At 35.9% G+C, this 23,155-nt stretch overlaps 1 protein-coding gene across 14 annotated transcripts in view; it reads left to right on the forward strand.

Annotated features, from left to right (window-relative positions):
• Positions 1–23,155, forward strand: part of NPAS3 (neuronal PAS domain protein 3) — an 891,787-nt gene that overhangs the window by 102,787 nt on the left and 765,845 nt on the right. For 8 of the 14 annotated variants that reach the window (XM_037834779.1, XM_037834781.1, XM_037834780.1 and 5 more), the window contains exon 2: positions 18,966–19,055. The exons of 4 other annotated variants lie outside the window; for them this stretch is intronic. In XM_037834779.1, coding sequence (XP_037690707.1) covers positions 18,966–19,055 — 90 coding nt within the window. Of the gene's footprint in view, positions 1–18,965; positions 19,072–23,155 lie in introns of all 14 variants that reach the window. 2 more of the 14 variants (XM_037834791.1, XM_037834792.1) reach the window with 1 other exon arrangement.

Genomic DNA, 23,155 nt, shown 5'->3' on the forward strand with positions numbered 1-23,155 from the left:
AAATATTCTTTTCCTGAAGCAATTGCAGATTACAGGGCCTGTGGAGAGCATGTTTCTCAATTATCTCATTTCATGAGTGAGGAGACTGAGGCAAGGAGAAAATAGTGACTTGGTCTGGGAGGCCAAAGGACCAGAGATAGGCTATACCTTGGGATGCTTTACTGTCTTCTGTGCCAAGCTCAGCAATTCTGGTCCTTTAGAAAGTTTTTGTTAAAGTTATTATTTTCTCTTAAGATCATCTGTCAGTATATAAGACAACAATTTTGTAGAAAAGAGGAAAAAAATTAGTCAGGTTGCTTGCTGTATTTAACCAGTGCGATTCACGACGTCGATCAGATGTTCTTTTACTTAATTGACTGAACCATTTTGATAGTTTGCAGACACCTAGTGAAAGGACATCATTTAAAAAGTTAGGCTTATTTTCTGAATATGTTTAATGAATTCTGCATATAAATTAAGCCTAGTGAACTATTTAATATATACAAAATGTTCACTAAATGGGCAAGCAAAAATCAAGGGCCTTTTAGAGAACATTTTCTAAACTGACAGTGATCTCTTTGCCTTAGTTTTATCTGTGTTATTATTAGCTGGAGGCAGATTTATTTTTGTTTTGATGGGGCTAGGGCTAGCTTTGGGAGAATAACAGCCCTGCACCCTGAGATGGAAACACTTGCTGGTATTTTTTGGCATTTCAAGTATTTTCGTGTTGTGTTAGAGCGTAACCTCTACTGTGCACATGTCTGATCTCTCCAACTAAATTGTAAGCTCAGTCTTATACATCTTCAAGTCCCCTGAAGTCCCAGCAGAGTGCCTCATAGTTGCTGCTCACTAAATATTTGTTGTTTATTTCAGAACTAGTGTTAATCTTTGTTGCCATTCAGGGCTTTGAAAATATGTGACAGACATTAGGCAAAAACTTGAAATGCTTTTTATCACTTGGTGCAGCGTTTCCAATTACTCTGTGCAAGACTGCCAAGGGATGTTTTGGAATTGTCTGGGCTACCAATATGGCTTTAAGGATAAACAGACTTTCATTGACTTGAGCTCTTCTCTTTGCACCATTTGGGTCTTACCCTCTTTAGCAGTATCCTTATACTTCTGGGCTTTGGGTAAAGGAGAAGCTGGTCTCCATATGGATATTCCCACTGCTCTAGGTTACTTCCTAGTGGAAAGTGGAGCTCTCCTGGAATTGTCATATAGATGGCCAGTTTCTCTGTCTGAAGGCAGAACAGACACATAGGGTAACAGAAGCAAAAGCACTTTGTGCTTTCCTAATTTATTTTGAAACTGCCCTAAGAGCCAGTTCCTTTTTGTATGTGGAGTTTATGTCCAACCCAATAGCCCTTTGGTTTGCCTTTCCTGATGTTTGGGATGAAAGATCCCATGTCATGCCTCCTGTCATATTTTTCGTTTTTTCCCAAGTCAGTTTCTAAGGCAAAGAACTCTAGAAAGGAGAGGAGCCAGGGTTCTGGGAAGAGAGTGGGGGCAGAAAAGGGCAGGGTGCTATATTCCTTACTTAAGTTTTTATCAGTGGCTTCATTAGAGCGAGGGTGCCTGGTGGCTGCGAGTTCTGGATCAGTTCCCTGAAGAGGGAAAGCTACATTATTAAAGTATATAAAAACTGGTGGGAGCTTGTTAAGAGCAAGGTGCTCAGAGAGAGCACTGATCAAGGTGATGGAGGAAGGCCACCAGTAAGGAATAGGGAATAACATCCCTGCTTGGGATATTACAGGGTAGTTACAATGGGCCAAAAAGGAGGCAGTGGACATACAAAAGGTATATAAGGAAATAAGCTAACAGGGGAAGTACAGGCAGTAAAATTCCTGTACTTTGTGATTTTTCCAGGGCCAAAATAAAGCATGGGACAATGTGGTAGCACAACATCTGTTACCCTGGTAAGTAATACTTGAAAGCAGGGATTTTCTTAAAGGTAACTTAACTTGAAGATTTATAAAGTGAAAAAACAAAAGCTCTCTGTATAGCAAAATTTTCCTAGGATTAGCAACCATAGAGCATGGAAGAAAGGTATTTTGTCTACTTCCAGATTAAAAACAGCAAACTATCAGACAGTTATTGATAAACCAGAAGAGACTATCTCTGAGAGATGCAGAATGAGTAGAAGTTTTCAGTTACCTCAGTTGAACAAATTCCATGGGAATATACTACAGAAGCACACTGTTTTAGATCCATCAGGGTGATACCTGCACACAAATCTAAAGCGTTGTACTGAAGGCAGCATAATTATTTTGTTGCAGAATAGCCATAGCCATTTTATGAACTCTGGATGCAGTTTAAAACTGTACTTCTGACTAAGCATTCTCTTTTTAGACTTTGAAGTTTTCTTGTGCAAAGATAGAAGTATCATGCTTTTGCCTAGAATACATTTAGGTATCAGGCTCTTAACTGAAAGTGTGTGCTATAGCTAGTATAGAATGGGGAGAATATCAAAACAGAAGCCAAGAATTATTTTCTCAGAAAGCAGTATGAGAACTAGCTAGCTACATTAATTAGATTAAAAATGCCAGCAGTATATTTGTGAATTCTAATACATAATTGGAGCACCACTAATCCTTTCTAAATTCATATTGTATTTTAAGATAGGTGTTTGGGATTTTGCCAAACATCTCAAAATTACTATGCTAGCCAAAATATTTGTTGGAGAAATGAGTCCTACTGTATATATTCAAGATTTAAAAAAATATATATTTCCAATAACAAAGGCTTCCATAAAATGCCTAGAGAAGTTTGACTGATGCTTTGGAACCATTTGAAGGAATTGATGACATGTCAGCCAAATCACATAATCACTTTAACAGGAAATTTCTATTTTACTCTTTATGTCAGTTTTTTTAATGCTGTTAAATTAGTTATCCTCATTGATGATTGATTTGATTGATTATTCTTATAGAGGCCTGTGGATGTTTGGACTTTTTTGATACTTTGGATTCAAAATTATAGACATTTGGTCTAGAGAAGGATCAACATGTCAGTTGATTTCCATCTACCTTTCCTACCCCTGTATATTTTCTTATTTATTAGCTTCACTAGTGGAAGAAAAAAATTATTTCTTTTTCCTCTCTATTTTAACATTTCTATCTCAGTTTTTTAGTTTTCCTAAAAAATAAAAATAAAATAAAAATGAAGTGTACTAATTCCTCCTCAGTTTTTTACTCCTTAGGAAAGGAGGCTTGGGAATGAATGAAGTGATTTTTAAAAATCTGGCAAGATGTATGCCTTAATTGCCACACCTTTATTTCTGTGGTACAGAGTAAATTGATCCTCACTTATAAAATAAACTAAAGGCATGCAAGAAGAAGGGGCAATGAAAAGGCTTACAAGAATGGCTGGGATCAGTTTAGCAGAAATAATGATTAGGTGGAAAAATGATATAAATAATTTAAGAGCATGTCCCTATGCTATTTCTAATATCTCTGTTTTCTGGAAAACAAAAACAGAACAAAACAAAACTTGTTCCTAAATAGAAACAAAAGGTGTTCCAGAAATTATATTTAAATACATATACTGTGTGTAGTGAAATTAGTGTTTTCTAAAATGAATGATGCTGTTATTATAATCAAATTACTTTCCATGATGGCTGGGTAGCATTTGGGCATAGTTCTACTGTATGTTGCATACACACAGTAGAAAATCAGTCTTCTCCAACAGGAAGACAGAGAACCAGGTTGTCCTATTTGCCACTTGTTTAGAATTGTAAACATCCAGTCAGTTACTTTATTTTCCTGTGTTTTCCTAACTGATCCAAATTTTGAAGGTGGAAAAATGCCAACAGTCACAGACAAAGCAGAATATAAGGCCATTGCTGTAAATTAACGACATTTATTAGAAACTGACATTATAGTATGCTAGTTATCGTAGGAAAACTTGAAACAGGATGAAATTTGGTATAAAATAATTGCTTGATCTTACTGAGTATGAATGGCTTTGCAGAGATGAAGAAGAAAAGACCATGTATAACTTGGGATCACAAAATGACATTTTTGGATGCCATCAGTATCCCATGTGGGACTTCAAAGATTTACCCCTGAGGCTGTGACCAAGAATTGCTTTTGGAGAGGTTTATTTCTGTCAATTAACTTCTTTCATTGAGTGATCTGTAGCAACATTCGGACTATTCAAATGATGCTCAATGTGAAGTCATTCTGCAAAGCTTTTCATTTGCACACATTTTAAAAATTGTATACTCATGTCTGCTTTTATTGCATTTTAATAAGTGGAGGAAATGAACTTAAGACAACATGGTTACCTTTTTTTTCTAAGGTACATGTTTGCTACCCATGGAAGCCTAATTTCCATTATATTCACTCTGCTTCAGAAATACTTAATGCCAGGAAGGAGATATTTACTGGAATCCACAAGTCCAGAATTCATCATGATTCAGTGTGAAATCGGCTGCCCTTTGCTCTCCACCCCTTCTTGGACTGGAATGAAGTGTGCCTTAAACTGAAGTGAAATACATCACATGCAGCAACAGTGGGCCCTTGCTTTGCCTCTATTCCTGGTGTGAAATCGATACACTATCTTTCCTCCTGACCTGTTTTGTGACCTCCATTGCAGCTTTCATGCTGAACAGCAATTGCTTTGAACAGTCTGGGTCTGCCACAGCTCACAAATGATTCTCAGCTTCTGTCTAAAACTGGTGCTGATAACAAAGGCTTGATTTTAAATAATGCAGTTGTAGTGGTCTTCTAATTATGAATTACATGAAAGTGCAAGCTCTTCTATTATTAAACACTTTCAATAGCAGGCTCGGTACATGTGCAGGCTGCACGCAGGGGCCTGGGAGTCAGGTCTTTAAATTTCTCTAAGTTTAGATTGCTAGAGAAGAGAAAAGAGACCCAAGGTATGTTTATACCTTTCAGTCATTTCCTTGGTAGGAGTCTCTTTGGTGATACATTAAATTATTTTTCCACATGAGGCTCTATTTTTTATTAACAAAATATTTGTGAATATTAGAATATTATGTCTTGCACAATAAAGGACTATTTGACAAATATTTGTTTTTTTAATAAAGTGGAATTTTCTAATGAAATTCCATGATTAAGTTGTTTGGATTCTGACTTATCAGAAGGAGTGGCAGTAACTTGCAGGGGTATTCTTCTTTTTGATCACTTGGTAACTGAATTGGGGGAGATAGAAGTATCTTATGATGGTGTTTTAGTCCTTTTTAGGAGGCTATTAAATGGAGGAACTCACTGTATGGAGGAGATAATAGGAATTTTTATGTGTTCTATGAAAACAAATGCATAATTAGTTAGATTGTTTTACTTGTCTTTGCTAGACTAGAATTCAAAAGGATGACCAAAGTGCTACATAGGAGTCAAGTGTTCCAAATATCTTGTTATGAACTAAGGATAACAACAGACTTTGAGGTACACTGTAAAACAATCATATTTAAAATGAATCATTCTTATGGGAATTTGATTAGTGATAATGAAGAGAAATCTGCTTGATAATGAAGGGCACATACTCTCCAACAAAATATTCCAGATGATAGTATTTCCAGATGAAATATTCCAGATGAAAGTATTCCAGATGATAGAAATACTATCATCAATGGTATTTTATAAATTATAAAATACCATCAATGGTATTTTAACACAACACACCCACACACAAACACATGCATCTATGTGCTTAGGAGAAATTAACACATAAATGACTTTGCTCCTTACTTAGTTCCATGGGTAGAGTGGAACAGTGGGAGGATGCTATGGTACTAAGATGGCATTAGCACAACTGTGCCTACAGTAGGTATATGGCTTTACTCGTCTTCCAACCTCTCATCACTTTGGTTTTCTCACCTTAAAATGGGATTAGTGAATGAGAGGATATCTTAATATTCTTTCCAGTTCAAGGCTTAAGTGTTTCCTGTGGTCATTCCTATGTTTTTATGACTAATCATAACATTAATAATAACCCTTCCCATTTGCAAAGCACTTACATTTTCCAACGCATTTTCCCATGTATCTGACTGTCTCAAAGACCCTTTCAGGCATCCAGGGCTTGTTTTTCTTCTCCATTTCTAGAACAGGAAACCGAGAACAGAGTAGCTAAGTGAAGTTTGTCAAGGTCACACTGATACTAAGTGGCAGAACTAAAACTAGAACTGGGTCTGCTAACTGCTAGTCCAAAGCCTTTTGGAGTGAGGTTGTGGGGATCTATTATTAATAACAGAACTTGAAAGGCAGAGACTTGCTATCACAGACTTTTCATATTCTTTATTCCTCAAATATAGTAATACGTTTAACTTAAAATGTAATACACATTAGGAGAAAATTTCTAGTGACTCATTCATGGTTCTCTCTAAATATCTAATGACAATTGATAATAATGTGCTATCTTGGGACAGTTCCAAGTCAGTTATTTACAAGATAAATTATGTTTATAAATCCATGAACATAGATACTTCAATGCACTAGTAGTGAACACAGGGAAATATTTATGAGTGTAGTGATGTACCATCCAAGCATGACTAAGATTCTTCTAAGATCCAGTGAGTTTGTGATAGTGATTATTTCCTTACAATAGATGTAACTTGAGTCTTTGAATTAGCAAAATTGAAAGTCCTCAACAAACTGTTTATGTTCTCTTTTCCAAATATGTCTCATATTTTACTTGAGAGCACAGATAAAGTGTGTTTTGTACTGTAATTTAAAGCAGTAGGATACCTGAGGCCACATACCATCCTGAAAGAAGGGAATACCAAAGCTGGAACATGCACTATCACGACATATTTCCCCATTCATTAGAGGCAAATTTCTGTTCTTATCCTGGGACCCTTGACTGTGGAGCTTCCCAATACCCCGCCATTGAGAGCAATTTCATGTTGTGCTAAGGTCTCTTCATCACACCTGGGAGGATATTCTGACTAGATGGATTGCCTAACTAATCAGAAATCTCACAAGGCAACAAAAAGAGAGTGGTGATGAAATGGAGGTTTGTATCATAGAATCCTCTGGAAGCATCTGTGCTGACTGTGCATGGGTATTGTTCAGATGATAAGACAAACGTGTTCAACAAGGATTTAGAACCACCAGAATATAAGGAATTTTCACATCTTTCAGTGAAAATATGATTAAGATAGAACTGTCTATTCAAATGAGGTAGAAAAAAGAAAACCCCTGCCAAAATAAAACCTTAATTTCCCCAAATATCAGTATAATCAAGACAAATTTCTTTGTTCTCCACCAAATCCTATTTAATTATATGCATTATTGTCTTAATTCTTCAACACACCCTTTTGCTCAACCAGCTGTGAACCAGGCCTTAGCATTAATATTATCCTTGATCACACTTTAGCATTTCAATTTTAAAGTCCCATTTTGAAAGTCTGTTATTCCCATTAAGAGGTTTTTTTTTTCCCCACAAAGGAGTAAATCTTGGCTAGAATTTAATGGTAATTTACCTTAACTGAGTTAAGAAAAGCCTTTTATTCACAGTGGTTATTTTGAGACCGGTTGAGTACAGAAAGTGTGAGTTGTAGAGACAGAAAAATACAAACTTTTATACAGAGTCATTTTTTCCTTTAAAGAAGACAGTGCTAATAAATCTTGTTGAATCAAGACCTTGAAAGAAACTGAAAAATATGTACAGATCTCAAATATACTCAAGAAAAGTACTTTATATTACCTTGCTGCTGCTGCTACATAATGTAGTTTTAGTTGAATGTAATCTCCTCCACTCAGATTTATTTTTGAGAAATTGCCACACTGAGAGTTGAAACTGTTTTTGTCATTGAAAAGAAGTGGAAGATCAATACTGAAGCTCTCCTATTAGTTGGTACAGTCTACTTTATGTTAAAAGATTTATGATAAGAACACATTTCTAAATATCTATTACACACCAGTGGTACAGTAAAACCTCAAAATAAAACATTTCTTTCAAGAGAAGGAGGTGGTCTATTTATTATCGAAGTGCTACTCTAAACTATAATTCAGTGATTTTTTTTTCCAATTAAATTCCCCTTAGTAGTAATCCTGTTTTATGATAAGCAAAACTGAATAATACAGGGTATGTTCCCTCCAATGAATTGTTGTGTAACAAGACTTGATGGTAATTCTACCTTTTCCAAAATCTGATATCAGGCAATTTATCTTCTAAATAATACTCCTGAGTACTAAAGCTGAAATGTTTTGGCTTAAACCCAAATCAAACTTGAGGAAGCATATTCTCTAGAGCATTTGCCTAACTCTGTAAACTTAATTGTTATAATGAATAGAATACATGTGTCAAGATTACTTGTGATTTTACCTGTTTATTTCTCTTCCAAAGACAGGAAGAGCAAGATGACAAAGGCTGTTAAGCCTTAATGGAGTTTGAAAAACAAAGCACTTAACAAAGCACATGACCATTAAACTTAATTTTAATGGCTAATTCCAGTTAATAATCTGAGAAGTTCAAATTTTAAACATCTATTGTTATACCACAATAAAATTGACTGGTGGAAATTAAAAAAAATCCTCAAATATTTTGTCTATAGGAAAAAATATTCAGAAAAAAATATTTGCGTATCCAAAGGAATATCTTCTAATAATACTCTACTTCATAGTCTTTGGTCACTTTGCCTCACCTTCAATTTCCTTCCTTTCACATATCCCCCAATATGCTATATTTCTTATGTTTGACTTTTGTGCAATACATTCACAGAGTATGACATTCATTATAGTCCTGGGATCTACCCAATATTGGTATCTTCGGCATCCCTGCCAGAGGTCAGACAGAGGTAAAGTTCACATTACTTCATTTTGCTATTGGTTTCAAAAACTGAAAAGATAATTTATTGGAGAAGAGACCAAAGCTGCCACGACCCATTGCCATGGATAATAATATTAATTTTAAGAACCAACCTGAGCAACATTAAATAACAACTGTAACAACAAATAGCAATTTGTTATAGGTGACTTTGACATGTCTTTCCTCCATTCAATTGTAGTTACTTTAAAATCTTCATTAGTCTTATACATTTGTACCATATTATATTTTACTCTTATTTCTATTAGAGAGAAAGGCCATGCCCCCTAGAAGACTTGAACATTTCCTCTAATGCTTAGGATGAGGTGATTACTGGTGAGTGCGAGTGGACTAATGTAGTAACAACTACTAGTCACCTTCAGTCAATCTAGGAAAGTCTGTGGTTTCCAACTTGATTTATTCATTTAAGATTTATTAAGCCCCAAACTTGTGTCAGGCATTGTGCAGGACATGGCAGATAATGGAATTCTGCCTTCAAAATGGTAACAGTTAGTTCTTTAGTTCTAACGGAAGGGTAAACAAACCATTGTCATGAACCATGATGAGGGCTGTCATAAGATGAGAACAGAGGTCTGCGGTGGCTCATGAGACAAGTAAATGTGCTCTTGGGAGGTCTCCGGAAGACTTCACAGAGGAGCTAGTTTTTGAAGGATGATTAGAATAGGAAAAAGTTCAGTAGGTGTGTATTATTAGTTAGGTAACAGCTAAGAGGCTGTAACAAAGAGACTATAAAATACAGTAGCAGGAAGAACCTTGATGTTTATTTCTCTTTCATTTATTTGGCCCAAGATGAGTGGCCCAGTTGAAGGGGTGGCTCTGCTCTGCAAGATACTTCAGGGTACCAGGGCCCTTCTGTTTTTTTTTTCTGTTTTTTGTTTTTGTTTTTTTTTTCTTTTCTCTGTCACCAGTTTTATTATCTTCTGCATAATCAAAGCTGTATTTTAGGTCCTTGATACAGCTTGAAGGAAGGAAGGGAATGGAGAAGTACATGGTCAGTGGTGTAAGGCCCACTAGAAGTGGTGCCCATCACTTCCTCTCCCCTTCCACTGGTGAGATCGTAGTCACACTGCCACACGCAGCTGCAAGGAAGGCTGGTATCTAGTTATGATGCTGTTCTGTGGCCGTAAGTAGACAGGGTCCCATTTGCCATCCTGAACTGGAAATAACACTTCAAAAGTTGCTTTTCTTTATGCAAATCATTAGTTCTGAGATTTGGTGGAGACAGTGCAGTATTGTGAACCCACTCCCCCCCCCTTTTTTTTTAGTCTTAAACTTTGAGTTGTGTCCTGCTTTGAAGTATTTTCCTTTATGTTAACCTTCTCAGAAGACTTTTCCGATTTTATTTTTGGTCACCATCCATAAATTGATTTAATTCATTTAGCAGATGACAAAAAGCCTAGAAACCACATACCTCTGAATCATGCTGGATAAGAAACTAGATATCCTCACTGATGGTAGGATGGATACCATTACCTTAGGTTGTGTTGTCAGCTTGTATAGATGCAGCTGGTTCACCCTACTCTCAGGTTTTCATTTTTGTTTTAGTTCAGAAAGTTTTCAGTCCATTCAACTGAGCAAGAAGGCTATGGAGAAGGGTCCCATGAGCAGTTTTTATTCTGAGTTAATGGTATTTTTTCAGGTAGAAGTAATTTGGGGTCAAGCTCAACAAAGATCCCCTTGTTGGGTCAGGCTGTAGAAAATTCTTAGAGAAATTGCCTTGTGGGGAAGTTACGTTTATTTCCAGAACCTTTGGATTGAGCAAGAGGGAAGCAGAGCTGTGTTGAGGATGGATGCTCACAGCCTCTATGTATGGTTTGGTTTAGTCCTCTCTTGAGCCTTTCCTGGGCTGGTGTTAGAAACAGAGGATCTGAACCATATGGATAGCAACACAGAACCATGCCCCTTTACATGCTCAGGGGCCTTTTTGGCTTTACAGCAATTTTAGAATTGGAATTCTAAAATGTAAAACAGATTCTCAACTAGAGTTCATACCTTAACATCCACTAAATATATGAAAAAAAACAAAAATTTACTTGAAAGAAATGGCAGATGAAAGGTGTGTTTTGCTTCCTGATGCTGGTCAAGTTAGTCATGAATTAGGAAAGTCTTGAAAGATACATTTAAGTCAGCTAGGGAAGGATACAGCAAGGCCATTGTAGGAGAGAAAATGGCATGTAGGCTTCTAGCGTATTGAAGAGAAGGAATGTGAGAATGGAGATGGATGAAGCTGCAGGGGTAGGCAGGGGCCAGATCAAGAAGAGCCTTGTATGCCAGATGTGGCATTGGAGAGACTGTTCAGGGCAGTGATCAAATCCGACTTGTACATTATAAGGTTCATTTTATGGTAGTGGTGTAGCAGATGGACTGAAGAAAGGTGAATCTAAGGCAGGAGAACTTGGGAAGGATAGTGCAGGGATCCAGATGAGGTGACCTATGCCTGAACTAAGAAAAGGACACCACAAATGGAGAAGTGCAGTGTAGGTAAACGTAGGAGACAAATGCAGATGGTCTTAGTGACTGCCTGCAAGTGGAGGATGAGGAAGAGTCCGGGGTGAATTCTAGATGTGGTACCTGGGAGAAGGAGTAGGGCAGATCCCTAAGATAATTTCAGCAGGGGATACAAGAGCCAGTTGGGGAGGAGAGATGATGAGTTCTGTTTTACACAGAATTAAGTGGAAACTCTAAGAAGTATCCAGTAGATGGAAGAATAGCCAGGCTTTGGTGTTGGGATTAAGATGAGAGTGGAAGATAGAGAATTGGGATTCATTAGCATATAGGTAAAAGTTGAAGCCAGAAGTATTTTAAAAAGTAGCCTGAGAAAGGCTATAATGGTTATTAGTTAAAAATAACCATTACAAAAGTTCTTTTTTAACTCTTATAACATGTTATATTTCCACTGCTATTTTAATAATCTAATATGCTAAACAACTTCATTACCTAAATATTTCTGCAAGGATATGCAGGGTTTAAATGTGGATTTAATAAGCAATAGCAAAGTTTCTTGGTAGCCAATAAGTTAATTGAAATGTGACACCCATCCCCCTGAAACCCAAATCCCCATTATGTATGCTGCTGTTCTTTTTTTCACTCAAGACAACAAGAGCTATAAGGAAATCAGATGATAACCAAAGACCTCAGTAACAGGGGATAGACTATGGGTGAATCTTTATTTAGGCATTCTGAACTGGTTAATGATTTGTACCTGTTTCTAAAGAGCTTTGAACACCTGGTTGTTCTCAAAATAAAGTAAATAATAATAAAGCATTGGGAGATAGGAATATAAGCCCCTGAAGAATGTAGACTAAACCAATAGAGGGTGATCAGGAAAACCTTCCAACATGAACGCTGATGCTTGTTTTTTTTTTCAAGCAGATAAAGGATTTTGTTGAATGCCTTTTGTCAGTGTTGCCAAATGTAAAGATTGTTTCCCTGGAACTTTTATGGTACTTGAATCTATTGGACTTGAGTACCACTTCTCTGGGTGCAATCTGGATGATTCTTGATATTCTGGGTCTCAGTTTCCTCAATGAAAGGATGGGTTTGTGCTAGATGTTTCTTCTGGCTCTGAAAGCCATCCATCTGAAACTCGCTATATAGGGTACTTTGCTTTTTAAGAAATGTGAAGAGATAACTTAGAGATGATAATTTGCATTGCCAATGTATTATCCTTATAACAGAATTTGCTGCTGGGGATAGTCCCTTTCAGAGAGTTGGTTGTTTCAAGAAGTTAAGTATTTAGACTTGGAGTTAGAAGAGCTGATATGGAGTCATAGCTTTACCCATTTATTAGTTGTATGACAAATGCACTAACACACAGTTTCCTTATTTTAAAACTAAAATACTGATAAGCACACATGGCTATTGTGAAAATCATTTTGAATGCCGTAGGATGTTATGTAAATGTAAGTTATTCTTATTCAATGAAGACTAGTCATCCTAACCTTGTTCATGTACACATGATTCTTTTCATGTTGGGGGTGGTTCATGGAAATGGATTCCTAACACATCAGCACTGAAGGGATCCACAATGGCATAGCCTCCAAGAATGAGCAGTGGGCATCACAATGGGAATTGCTCTGCTCTGCTATTCTCTTCAGATCCCTGATGTCAGGTCACCTTTAGGCATAGCTTTTTTCCAACCATTGTTCCTTCAGTTGTTGGTCCAGCTTTCTGAATTGCAGTGACTTTGGGAGGATTCCCATCAATACCCATTTACTTGCTGATCCCTTCCCATGGTTTCTCCACCTCAAGTCATGTAGAACTTAAATGTTAATGTCTTTCTTGTCTTTGCCTAGTTCCAGGTCTGGCACTGGCATAATTTTATCAACCATTATGGTTCAAAACTATTTCCCAAAACCTAAAGTAAATGCAGAAAAGAAGTCACAGAGCACACTCATCACAGAATGGGACTGAGAATGCTCACTGGCTGAGAAGTTACACAATATGGAGTTCTAACACTCATGGGATGAAAGTGCCAAGTACAGGCGAGTGCCCTCACTCTCATTTGCTGAAAGGGTAGCTCTCAGTGGGAAGGAAGGACGAGAGAGGCTTTTGATGGAGGAATTTCAACTCCTTTCAAGGCACTGTTCTACTTTTACAGGACCTACAAAATGTGTAATACAAAGCTAGAGTTCACCTTTCTGTAATTACAGATCTCGCACATCCATTGAAGTTACAGTTTATGGTCCTAGTGAGGAATGATATCCTGTGGGCTCATGGGTCTCACATGTCTGTAGGGTTTGGCCAGCACTCCTTGATACCCAGGCACAATGACTGGCATAGATAACTCTCAGTAAATTGTTTGTTGAATGAATTAGTTAATAGCTATGATAATTACTATCCTTTATTGTGTTCTAGGCACCATGATAAATGCATTTCATCACCATCTCTAATCTTAACACTATCCAAATGATACATTTTTATGCTCATTGCAGGTGAAGGAACTTGAGGCTCAGAGAGACAATATTCCTTTTTCTTCAAGGTCACGTAGCTAGTGTATGGTAGAGCTCAAATTTGCATTCACTTCTGTCTGGTTCCAAAGCATGAGCTCCTAAACACTACTTAGACATGTCTCTCAACAGATTCACAAATGTGGGAGTCTTCAAACAGCAGAAGATAAGAGGACAGTGGGAAGAATATAAGGGGCCCATCTAATCATTTCCCGTGGTGCAATTCTACTTCCCTTCACTGGAAGTAGAATTGCACTAAATGTTCAAATGCTTTCCCAGTTACCCTTTTAGGTTTTTTGCCTGTTTGTTTCACCTTAAGGTTTATCATGTAAAGTTTATTAGCTTTCCAGTATAGGAATTGTAGGAATACTTCAGTTAGTGCCAAGGGATTTCATATGTAGGTATGTTATGATCTGAGGAGAAAAATCTAATTAGAAACATAGACTCTCAGGTCTTGTTAAACGTCAACTACACCTATCACCAGTTTGGTTCTTGAGACTTCCATTCTAGAACTTGGCCAAGTGGGTGTCTAAGCCAGTTCAAAGCACTACCAGTAAATGGAAACACAATCCTTTACGCAACTCATTTCAGCCCTGACCAGTTTTGGTCATTCAGAATTTTCCTTATTTTAAGCTAGAATGTGTCTCCTTGTGACTTCAACCCATTGGAACCACATCCTATCTGTGGGATCATAACAAATAGTTCTCATCTCTAGCCAATGTTGTAAGTGCCTGAAGCCTAGTGATCTTCCCCGAGTCTTCTCTCTGGAAGATCTACTTCCCTGCAAGGTTCTTTATCTGCCCTGGTTCCTGATCAGAGTAGCTTGCCGCTCTCTCTTAATTCTGCTCTATCCTGTCTACATACCTCTTAAAGAGGAGGGTCTAGAACTTAAAACATTATTGCTAATGATAAAAATATTCATTTATTAAGCAAATGCATTTTGATAAATGTTATATTAATTAAATCACCATTAGAGATGATAGTTTGTTATAAAACAAGTCTATCAAAAACTAGCCCATCTACAAGAAGAGTTAAAGTACTGCAGCAAAAGTGTTAAAAGATACAGTGTAGTCGCTGCAGTTTTCCATTTTTAGTGTTTACTTTATAAAAATACTTGACCCTACAATGGGTTTGCTGACTTCGGCCTTAAAGAGATAATTACTGTTATTAAAAGCTAACATTTATTGGGTTCTCTCTTTATGTAAGTTCTGGGCTAAGCACTTTATACAATTATCTTTTTTTAATTTTTCTTACCTTGCAAATAGGTGTTTTTATTTCCATTTTCACATGAGGAGACTGAAGTTTAAAGAGATTAAGTAACTTGCCCAAATACTAAGAGGTGGAGCAAGATCCAAGCTTGGATACTCTGATTCTAGAGCTTGAACTTTTAACTGCAATGCTGTTTGGTATAGCATATGGGCATATTTCTTTTATGAAAAACTTATCTATTTTAAAGACACTTCAACCCCTGTTTCATTGCACGTGTTGTTATAAATGACCATATCATAAATTTATGGAAAAAAACAATTTATTTGATATGATTGATGCAGCTTTCAATCTCCCTAAGCATAAGAGACACAAAAATACTAGTTACTGTCATTCATGAGACCCTTGACCACGACTGTGATATACAAGAGAAAAGAAATTCTTTGGTGAAAAGACTCTGCTCTCAAACTCTTGAAGAGATGAAAAGGAAAAATTTTAGGCAAAGTGGTTGGTTATTTAGTCTACTAATTTAGGGGAACAAATAATTAAAATTTTACCTGAATTCAGCAAAATAGTACAAAATTATAAGTAGTATTTGAATGAAGTTCTCATCAAGTAATTAGCCATAAATTTGTAATTCTGACATCTGTTTTAGAAAAGGCAGTTACTGAGAGGGTGCCTAACTGGTCACAGTTATCCTCAGAAATGTCTTTAAGAGATTGCAAAGTAAATTTTAACTATTTTTAAAAATCGTTTTAACAACACGATCTTTAGGCTATACATTGTTTTCTTCTGGTAAGTTATGTTACCTTGTACACATTAAAACAACCACCACCACCACCACAACCAAAAACTCTGACCAGTAAAGAACTGAGCTATGTAGAAATATGACAGAAACTGCCCAAGTTTAAGGTAAATATTAATATGAAATGAGCTAGACTGGGCTATTGGAGATGCTCATATCTTCTTAAAACAACAAATTTTAAAAATACAACTGTATATTAACACCACAGAACAGCCAACATTTACGCACAATGACTAGAAAATTAAGTCCTTTTAAAAAGCTGCAAAATATGATGTGTTGAGCCGTAGAACTGCATTGTTGTCTCTCTCTACCAGGTGGAACTCAGCTTCAATCAGGTTTTTAATCCTTGCTTCTGTTTTCTAATGATACTGTCAGCAGGGAGCCAGTTGTTGCCAAATTTGCCCCAGGAAATGATCCAACTTTCCTAGGATGATGGCAACACCTAGGCCTATAAGGGCATGTCCATGGCAATCTATTACTTCTGACTTTCTGACTGTATTTCTGAATTTCTTTGCTATTGTGATTTTTAAGCTTACCATTTATATTATCAAAAACTTTTTTTTGTGTGTGGAGGGTGATGTTAATATCTTACTTATCACTAAAAACCAAGGTCCAGTTAGTTAAGGTTTCAGTTGAACGTGAAATGTGACTTCCCTAAGCTTGTCATGCATCAAACTGTTATGGCTGGCAATTGTTTAAAAAAAATCATTTTGTTATGAACTAGCCTGTTTTCAACTGGGCTTTTCAGAGATGGATTGCTTTCTGGAGTTTTTGACAGGTGTAATTGTTAAGGCGTCATCTGTTCTTGTTTGCACAAAATACATTTTAGCCAACTGTAGGACTTGCCCGCTAATCTTTCTCACATCATTCCATTCTTTGCTTGCCACTAGACAAATCCCCTGTTATTTGACCAGATGGTGGAAAATCCATTCTCATGATAAGTTGCTTCTAGTTTGCATTTAGATTACCTGCAAAAATGGAACAATTTACTACTCTGCCTCTAACCATCTCTTTCCTCCTTTTTCCCTTAGTTTGACTTCTTGTAACTAATTATTTAAATTCTGCCCTGTGAGTTAAAATTAGTCATAGCTTACACGTTTCACATCTATGTAAATGCACTTAAGTTCTACCTCAAGCTGTATGATGAGTCCATCTAGAGAGAAGTGACAGGAAGAGAAGGGAACAGGGACTGCTTGATGGGCAGAAGCTGCAGTTCATAATAGTTTCACGATTGAAAGGCATATTTGAACTTTTTACTGAAAGTATTTAACCTTTAAAAACAAAATCAGGTGAAGAAAATGAACACAGTAGTGCTTTGTTGATAACATATTTTAGCAAGAAATGTGAAACACAAAGTGTTAAGTAAATGATGGTTTGGAGGTTTGATTCCAGTAGATGTTTTGTGTGTTATTTTAAAACCTGACAATTTCCTCTATGGTACACTGGATGTAAATGAAAATTTCATTATAACCTTTACTGTCATGAAAAAAGGTGGCAGTCCCCCCCTTTTTATTCCCTCACTACCCCAGTTATTTTTCAGGGTTTGTTAGTTTGTTTTTAAAATCATTCAGGACCAGGTACAACAGGCTGTTCTTCGATTACTTCAAATTGTTCATACTCAAATGATCTTCAGCACTTTAATTTTTAATATAGAGCAAAATATAAGAAATCAATTTTCAAGCATAAAATGACACTAAACAGAAATACAGTTACGGTATCTCAATGTAATCTCGGGTCAGATCAATTCTTTTTAAAAATCAGTAACATATCTGCTCTCACAGGGACACCACATGCTCAAAACTTTATAGAATTTGTTTTGTCACACTTAATGTCTAAAATTAATTTGTCAGATGGAACCTATTGAATCTTTTAAAACTGCTCTTCGTTTCAAATTCATATTTCTTGTTTCTTATATCAGCTTTACAATGAAGTACCATGTCTATTAATGTAAACCTTTGAAATTCCAGTAATAAAGAATGTGAGAGCTTTTATGTTGTAAGTTTAATACAATAATCAACACAGGGTTTAAAAATCACTTTCAATGAGGGGTAAATGGTTAACTATAAATAAAAGAGACTTGAGGCTGAGCTGAATACAACACAGAGAATGTGTTTAAATAAAATCTCAGCAATGCATGTAAATCAAGTTAGAAAGTCAAATTTACAGTTTAGAGTACACTCACTAGATAAATTGGGCCTTATAAAATATTAAGTAAGTTTAGTATTCCACTCCACAGTAATTGGAAATAAACTGAGATTTTTACAAAATAACATGAATCTATCATGTTTTAATTCATAATTAAGAAGGTATTATATATATATTGGCATAAGGATTAGATATTATATTACCTTTTCTCATAGAGTGGTTTAGAGTGACGGTCTTGGCATCCTTGTAGATAACACATATTAATTCATAAACATTAGTTTCTTTTAAAAGACAATCTGATAGACTCCTTAAATACTTGTTCCCCAAATGAAGAGATTTTCAGTTGTAGGAAATGGTCAGAAAACTCCTCTCAGCATTTTTATATCTGTATAATGCAGAAGTCTCCGATGAATTTATATGCTTAAGTCAGATGAAAATTGCATAAGCCTTTTTTTCCCCTTTTGCCTTAAGTGCTGAGAAACCTGGAGCCACTTAAATCAGCTCATCTCAGGTGCCTGTTAACATCTAACCCGTGCTCCCGGCAGTCTCGCTTGTGTTTTCATCCCTAATTGGGTTTAGTCCTATAAGCTATATCACCTCTCTTTAGGAGTCACTAGCATACAAACTCTACATAAATTGAATAAGGCTGAAAAATTATAGTAACTTGGCTAAGATTTTATAGCTAATTTACAGTTGCCTACAATCGTAATGCATGATCAAATTAATGACTATTTTAACAAAAACACTAATGCCATTTGTTTTTAACATTTCCTTTAGAATATAATCTTGGGGATTATAGAGTGAGTTAAGCTTTAGATCTTGTGTCTTTTGTTTCTTCCACTTTTATTACTCTGAGATTAAAAAAGAAAATTTTCTTCTGATGAAGAATCGAAAACAGTTTGCCAGAGGTGTAGGTTTCTAAAAGTGGAAGTTACTGTTCTATAATGTATGTACACATTGCATTTGTGTGTAGAGCTCAAAAGCATAAAAAGCAAAATATATTAAGTTTCAACATACTTGTTATCCTGCATTCCGGTTGATTGTAGAGAATCTCTAGTTATGTCTATCTGTTTTTGATGCCTCTACAGAATAACTGCCCAGCATCCTCTGCCCAACCAATCAGAATGTAGGAAAATCTACAGATATGACGGAATCTACTGTGAATCAACCTACCAGAAGTATGTTGAAATCTTTGTGAGTCTTCCTTCTGGCTCGTGCATCAGTGCTTGTGGTTGCCAGCTATTAAAAAATATCCTTGTTTTAGAACATTATTTTTTCTCTAATTTAGTGGGGAAGAAAATGAAACAAAACAAAAACAACCAAAAAATTTGCATCTGAAATCAAGACAAAATAATGTTTGTTCTTTTGAAATTGTGACCTAAAAGTTTTTTTTTTTTTAATGACTTTATTAAAGCTCTTAGGTAAGCTTCTTTATATTGCAATAAACAAGTACTTATATGCAAGAAAATCTCAGGAAAATACATTGCACAGGTGCCACGCATCTTAGGGATTTGAAAGGTGTGTTATGTATAAATTAGCTGTCACTTTTTTTCAATCCTGTAATGGAATGATGAGTTGTAATTTGCATAATCCTTTAAGAAGTCAAATTATACTGTCATGTAGCAGACTTAACATGCTAGCTAAGATTTCAGAGCTTTGCAGCTAATTACTATGTACCTTACAGGACAGTTAAATTGAAGTTGAGTCCTCTGCCTTTGCTGCCATTTGCTTTGTCCATTACTTAACAGAATCTGAACTGTTGGTAACAAGTTGTTGTTACTATCACAGAACTAAAAACTCTGCTCTGGGGAGGAAAAGGCATTTAATATATCATGGCTTGACTTGTACTGCTTTTACTAATAAGAAAGTTGTTTTTTTTTAAAAAACAATAGTCCAAATTGGAGTCTTCCAAAAAAGGATAGGTATTAATGTTTTCCAGAAAAGGTATGGAATAATGATTGAAGCAACTTTAACAATTCCCCTATAGAAAATGTAAAGAAACTTAAACATAATTCCACTTCAGGCATTAGCCTTTCCTGCTATACCTTGCAAATATACTTTGGTTTGTTTTTGTCTTCAAACTATTAACTTCTTTTGCAATAGAGTTTAATTATTGAAAAAAAAAAAAGTGCTCTTTTTCCTTAAAGTTCTCTTCTGAATATAAATTGGTGAGTTCTAATTTCATTTGCTCCCCCAAATGGTTGTAGAACTGATTTTTCTTGGTTTCCATTTAAAAATGTTCCTTACATCCTAGAGCCTGTTAAAGCCACTCTCTGAAATGGATACAAAAGAGATACCCAGTGGAACTGGGACTCTTCGCTACTAGACTGGTTTAGTTGATGACTGTACCACTGTATCCTTGCTACCTATTTTTCTCTGGCTTTATTGATCTTCTGTTGCCTAGATAGGATAATTCTCTTCATCTGAATTGGTATAATTATAATGCAAAACTTATTTCTGAATATTATTTAAAAAAAATCTGTGTTATCTATCAGACTTACTGTAGCTCTCAGTGGCCAGGATTTTGTAATTAGTTAGTGATGTTGTGGCTTTGCTGTGATGCATGGATATTTTGTTGTGTAAGAAGGGGACCCTTTAAGGATCATATTAGAGCAGCTGTTGATTATTGACCATTCAAGTAACTGGAGATAAACACTCAACCTAGAAGACTGGGGTTCATTTGTAATTAAGCCAGTTTCATGTGTCTGCAATCACTACTACTTAGAGGCTGTCTGTTTAGAGTAAGGATCCTGGCAGGGGTCATCAGGAATTTGGCCCTTAGAAAGGCTGGCTGACTTCTAACAGTAGGAATCGTCTTGAGGGCTTGCTTTTTTTAAAGAATTTTTTTTTGTAGACAAGGTAGGCTGTACAGCTATGACTGCCAGGGAAAGTCACTAGGGGGATATTCATAACAAGGAAATATTGGCAGATAAATGATGAAGAAGGGGAGGAAATCCCCAAGACGTTAAATTGGAGCACTGTCACTGAGATGATAAATGGTGGTGTGTATTTTAGTGAAACGGCTTATCTGAATTGTCTTGAAACTATAGTGAACATTTAATAGCACCTATAAAAAAGCATGTGGTGATGAGCACATGGAAGAGAAAAGGACTTGGATTCAGATTTTATTTTCCTGAGTGAGTATTTTTTCCAACTAAGCCTTTGCTGTCTGGTTATTAGAAAGCTGGTATTGATGTATATTTTTGATATATATATCAAAGTTAATATATTTAAATTTAATTGACATTGGATAGTTCCCTTCCCTACAGGATTGAAGACATTTTGAAAAAAGGATGCTTATGTTTTCAACATGCTTGAGGGGCAAATGCTATTAATAGGGAAATGTTGATTGTATCCAGTCTTTCTAGGCAAACAGGGCCCCAGGTCCACAATAAGCAAGGAGCCAACTTTCATCAACAATGGGGTCAATACCAATTTTTTTTAGTTTCTCTGTTAATTTCTGGTGAAGGTGTGGCTGTATTGGAAGACCCTCTAGCTTTCTGAATCTGTGCCTTGAGTGATAACTAGTGGTAGGTGCATCCTTTGACAAGTTAAGCAATCTGGGCTTCAGTAATTACAGCTAGATACAGGAATAGATACAGAAAAATCACATTTAATCCTGTCTTCAATGAGCTTTTAGTCTATTAAGAAGCATTTTTCAAACTATGGTTCCTACCCAAATAATGGGATATGAATCCATTTTTGTGACTCAAGACCAGAATTTTAAAAATTCAGTGGAGTGAATGGAATATTTCATTCATTGCACCAAGTAGAATGTTCTAGTTTTATATGTGTTTATGTACAAATATACTGCACATATGGTATACTGTATGGGTCATGAGGTAAAATGGTGTGGTTTACATCCAAAATCGATAGAAAGCCACTGTAATACAGTTGAGTAGGCAAATGTATCAACATAAAAGTATCTGTAAGTGTTATGTTAGTGTGTGTTTCAGGTTCTGTGCGTTTTAAAGGAAGGAGTGGTTGGTTCTAGGGAAAGGGTTCACTGTCTGGTTGCTCATTCTAGTGATGTACTGGGGCCAACTTATATGGATTTGTGAGAACCAATCATGCTCAACCTTTCTCACTCCATGACCTGTGATCTCATGTTAGTATCTTGAAATCTGGAAAAGTGTTTCCATCATGGAAGTTGGAAAATGTTACAAATTAGGTGCAACCTTCTCCTTCCTGCCCTCAGAACTGGTTTTTAAACATTTACCAGCACATCCCTGCACTTATTCCTGCCAACTATAATTCTATGACTATAATTGTGAATTATTTTACATTTTAAAACATTATTTTTCTGTTGTATTTAGACTGTTGGAAATTATTACAGTTAAGTCTAAATGATATCAATGATATTGACAACATGAATGTAAAATTTGTGATTTCCAACCGTCTATAATTTATGACTTCAAAATAGTAATAGTTAACCTAACTTATTACATTAAATTCTTACGGAAAATCCAATTTAAAATTTCAAATTATAATTGGTGATATTAAAATTTTTTTGGCAAAGGGCACATGTACAATGTTTTGAAAACATTAACCATATTGTAAACATTTAAAATTTTTCATTGTTTATGTCAGGCAATCCTTTTGCTAAGTACTGAAATGTTTAAGTCCCAGATCCTTCCTTCCTATTTTCAACTGTCTTATACTTAGCAATAATGTCACTGAATTTTAGTGACCTTATCTGTCAAGCAGTAGATTTGAGTAGGAGAGGCCAAAATTCTTTCCAAAGTAAAACAATTGATTTAAATATAAAAGTAAAAACAGTATAGAAAATCTAAAGAGAAAATCCCACCCTCCCCCTTTCATCTTAACTGTGGTAACTTTGAGCTTTGTTTTAAAGGCAGGGAAATAGTTAGTGAAAGGAAAGGAAAGGAAACTCATGGACATGGGATAAATTGTTATAAGTCCATGGGAAATCACCTGTGTTAAGTATTTCATAATGAGGAAGATAAATAGGAAGGAAGAAAGAACTGAGAAAGGCCTTATAGCCTCAAAGTTTGTCAGATTGAGCCATTTGGTTGGACCCTGGTGTAGAGGGATTTGAGGAAGAATGAGGTATCCTTAAATCTGTTCAGGAATGAGCATTTCACCAACAATATTTAGGAAAGACTGAAATAGTCTGAGGAGACTGGAACTTAAATCACTAACATTTATTGAGCATATACTATGCCACTGCAATAGACACATCTGTGTCTGTTTTGAACAAAGGCTGAGAAGCCCTGATGGGGAAAGTGTTTCTAATTGACTAGGCAGTTGTCATCTG

This window comes from Choloepus didactylus, chromosome 4, assembly GCF_015220235.1.
Source record: "Choloepus didactylus isolate mChoDid1 chromosome 4, mChoDid1.pri, whole genome shotgun sequence".
Taxonomy (NCBI): Eukaryota; Metazoa; Chordata; class Mammalia; order Pilosa; family Megalonychidae; genus Choloepus; species Choloepus didactylus.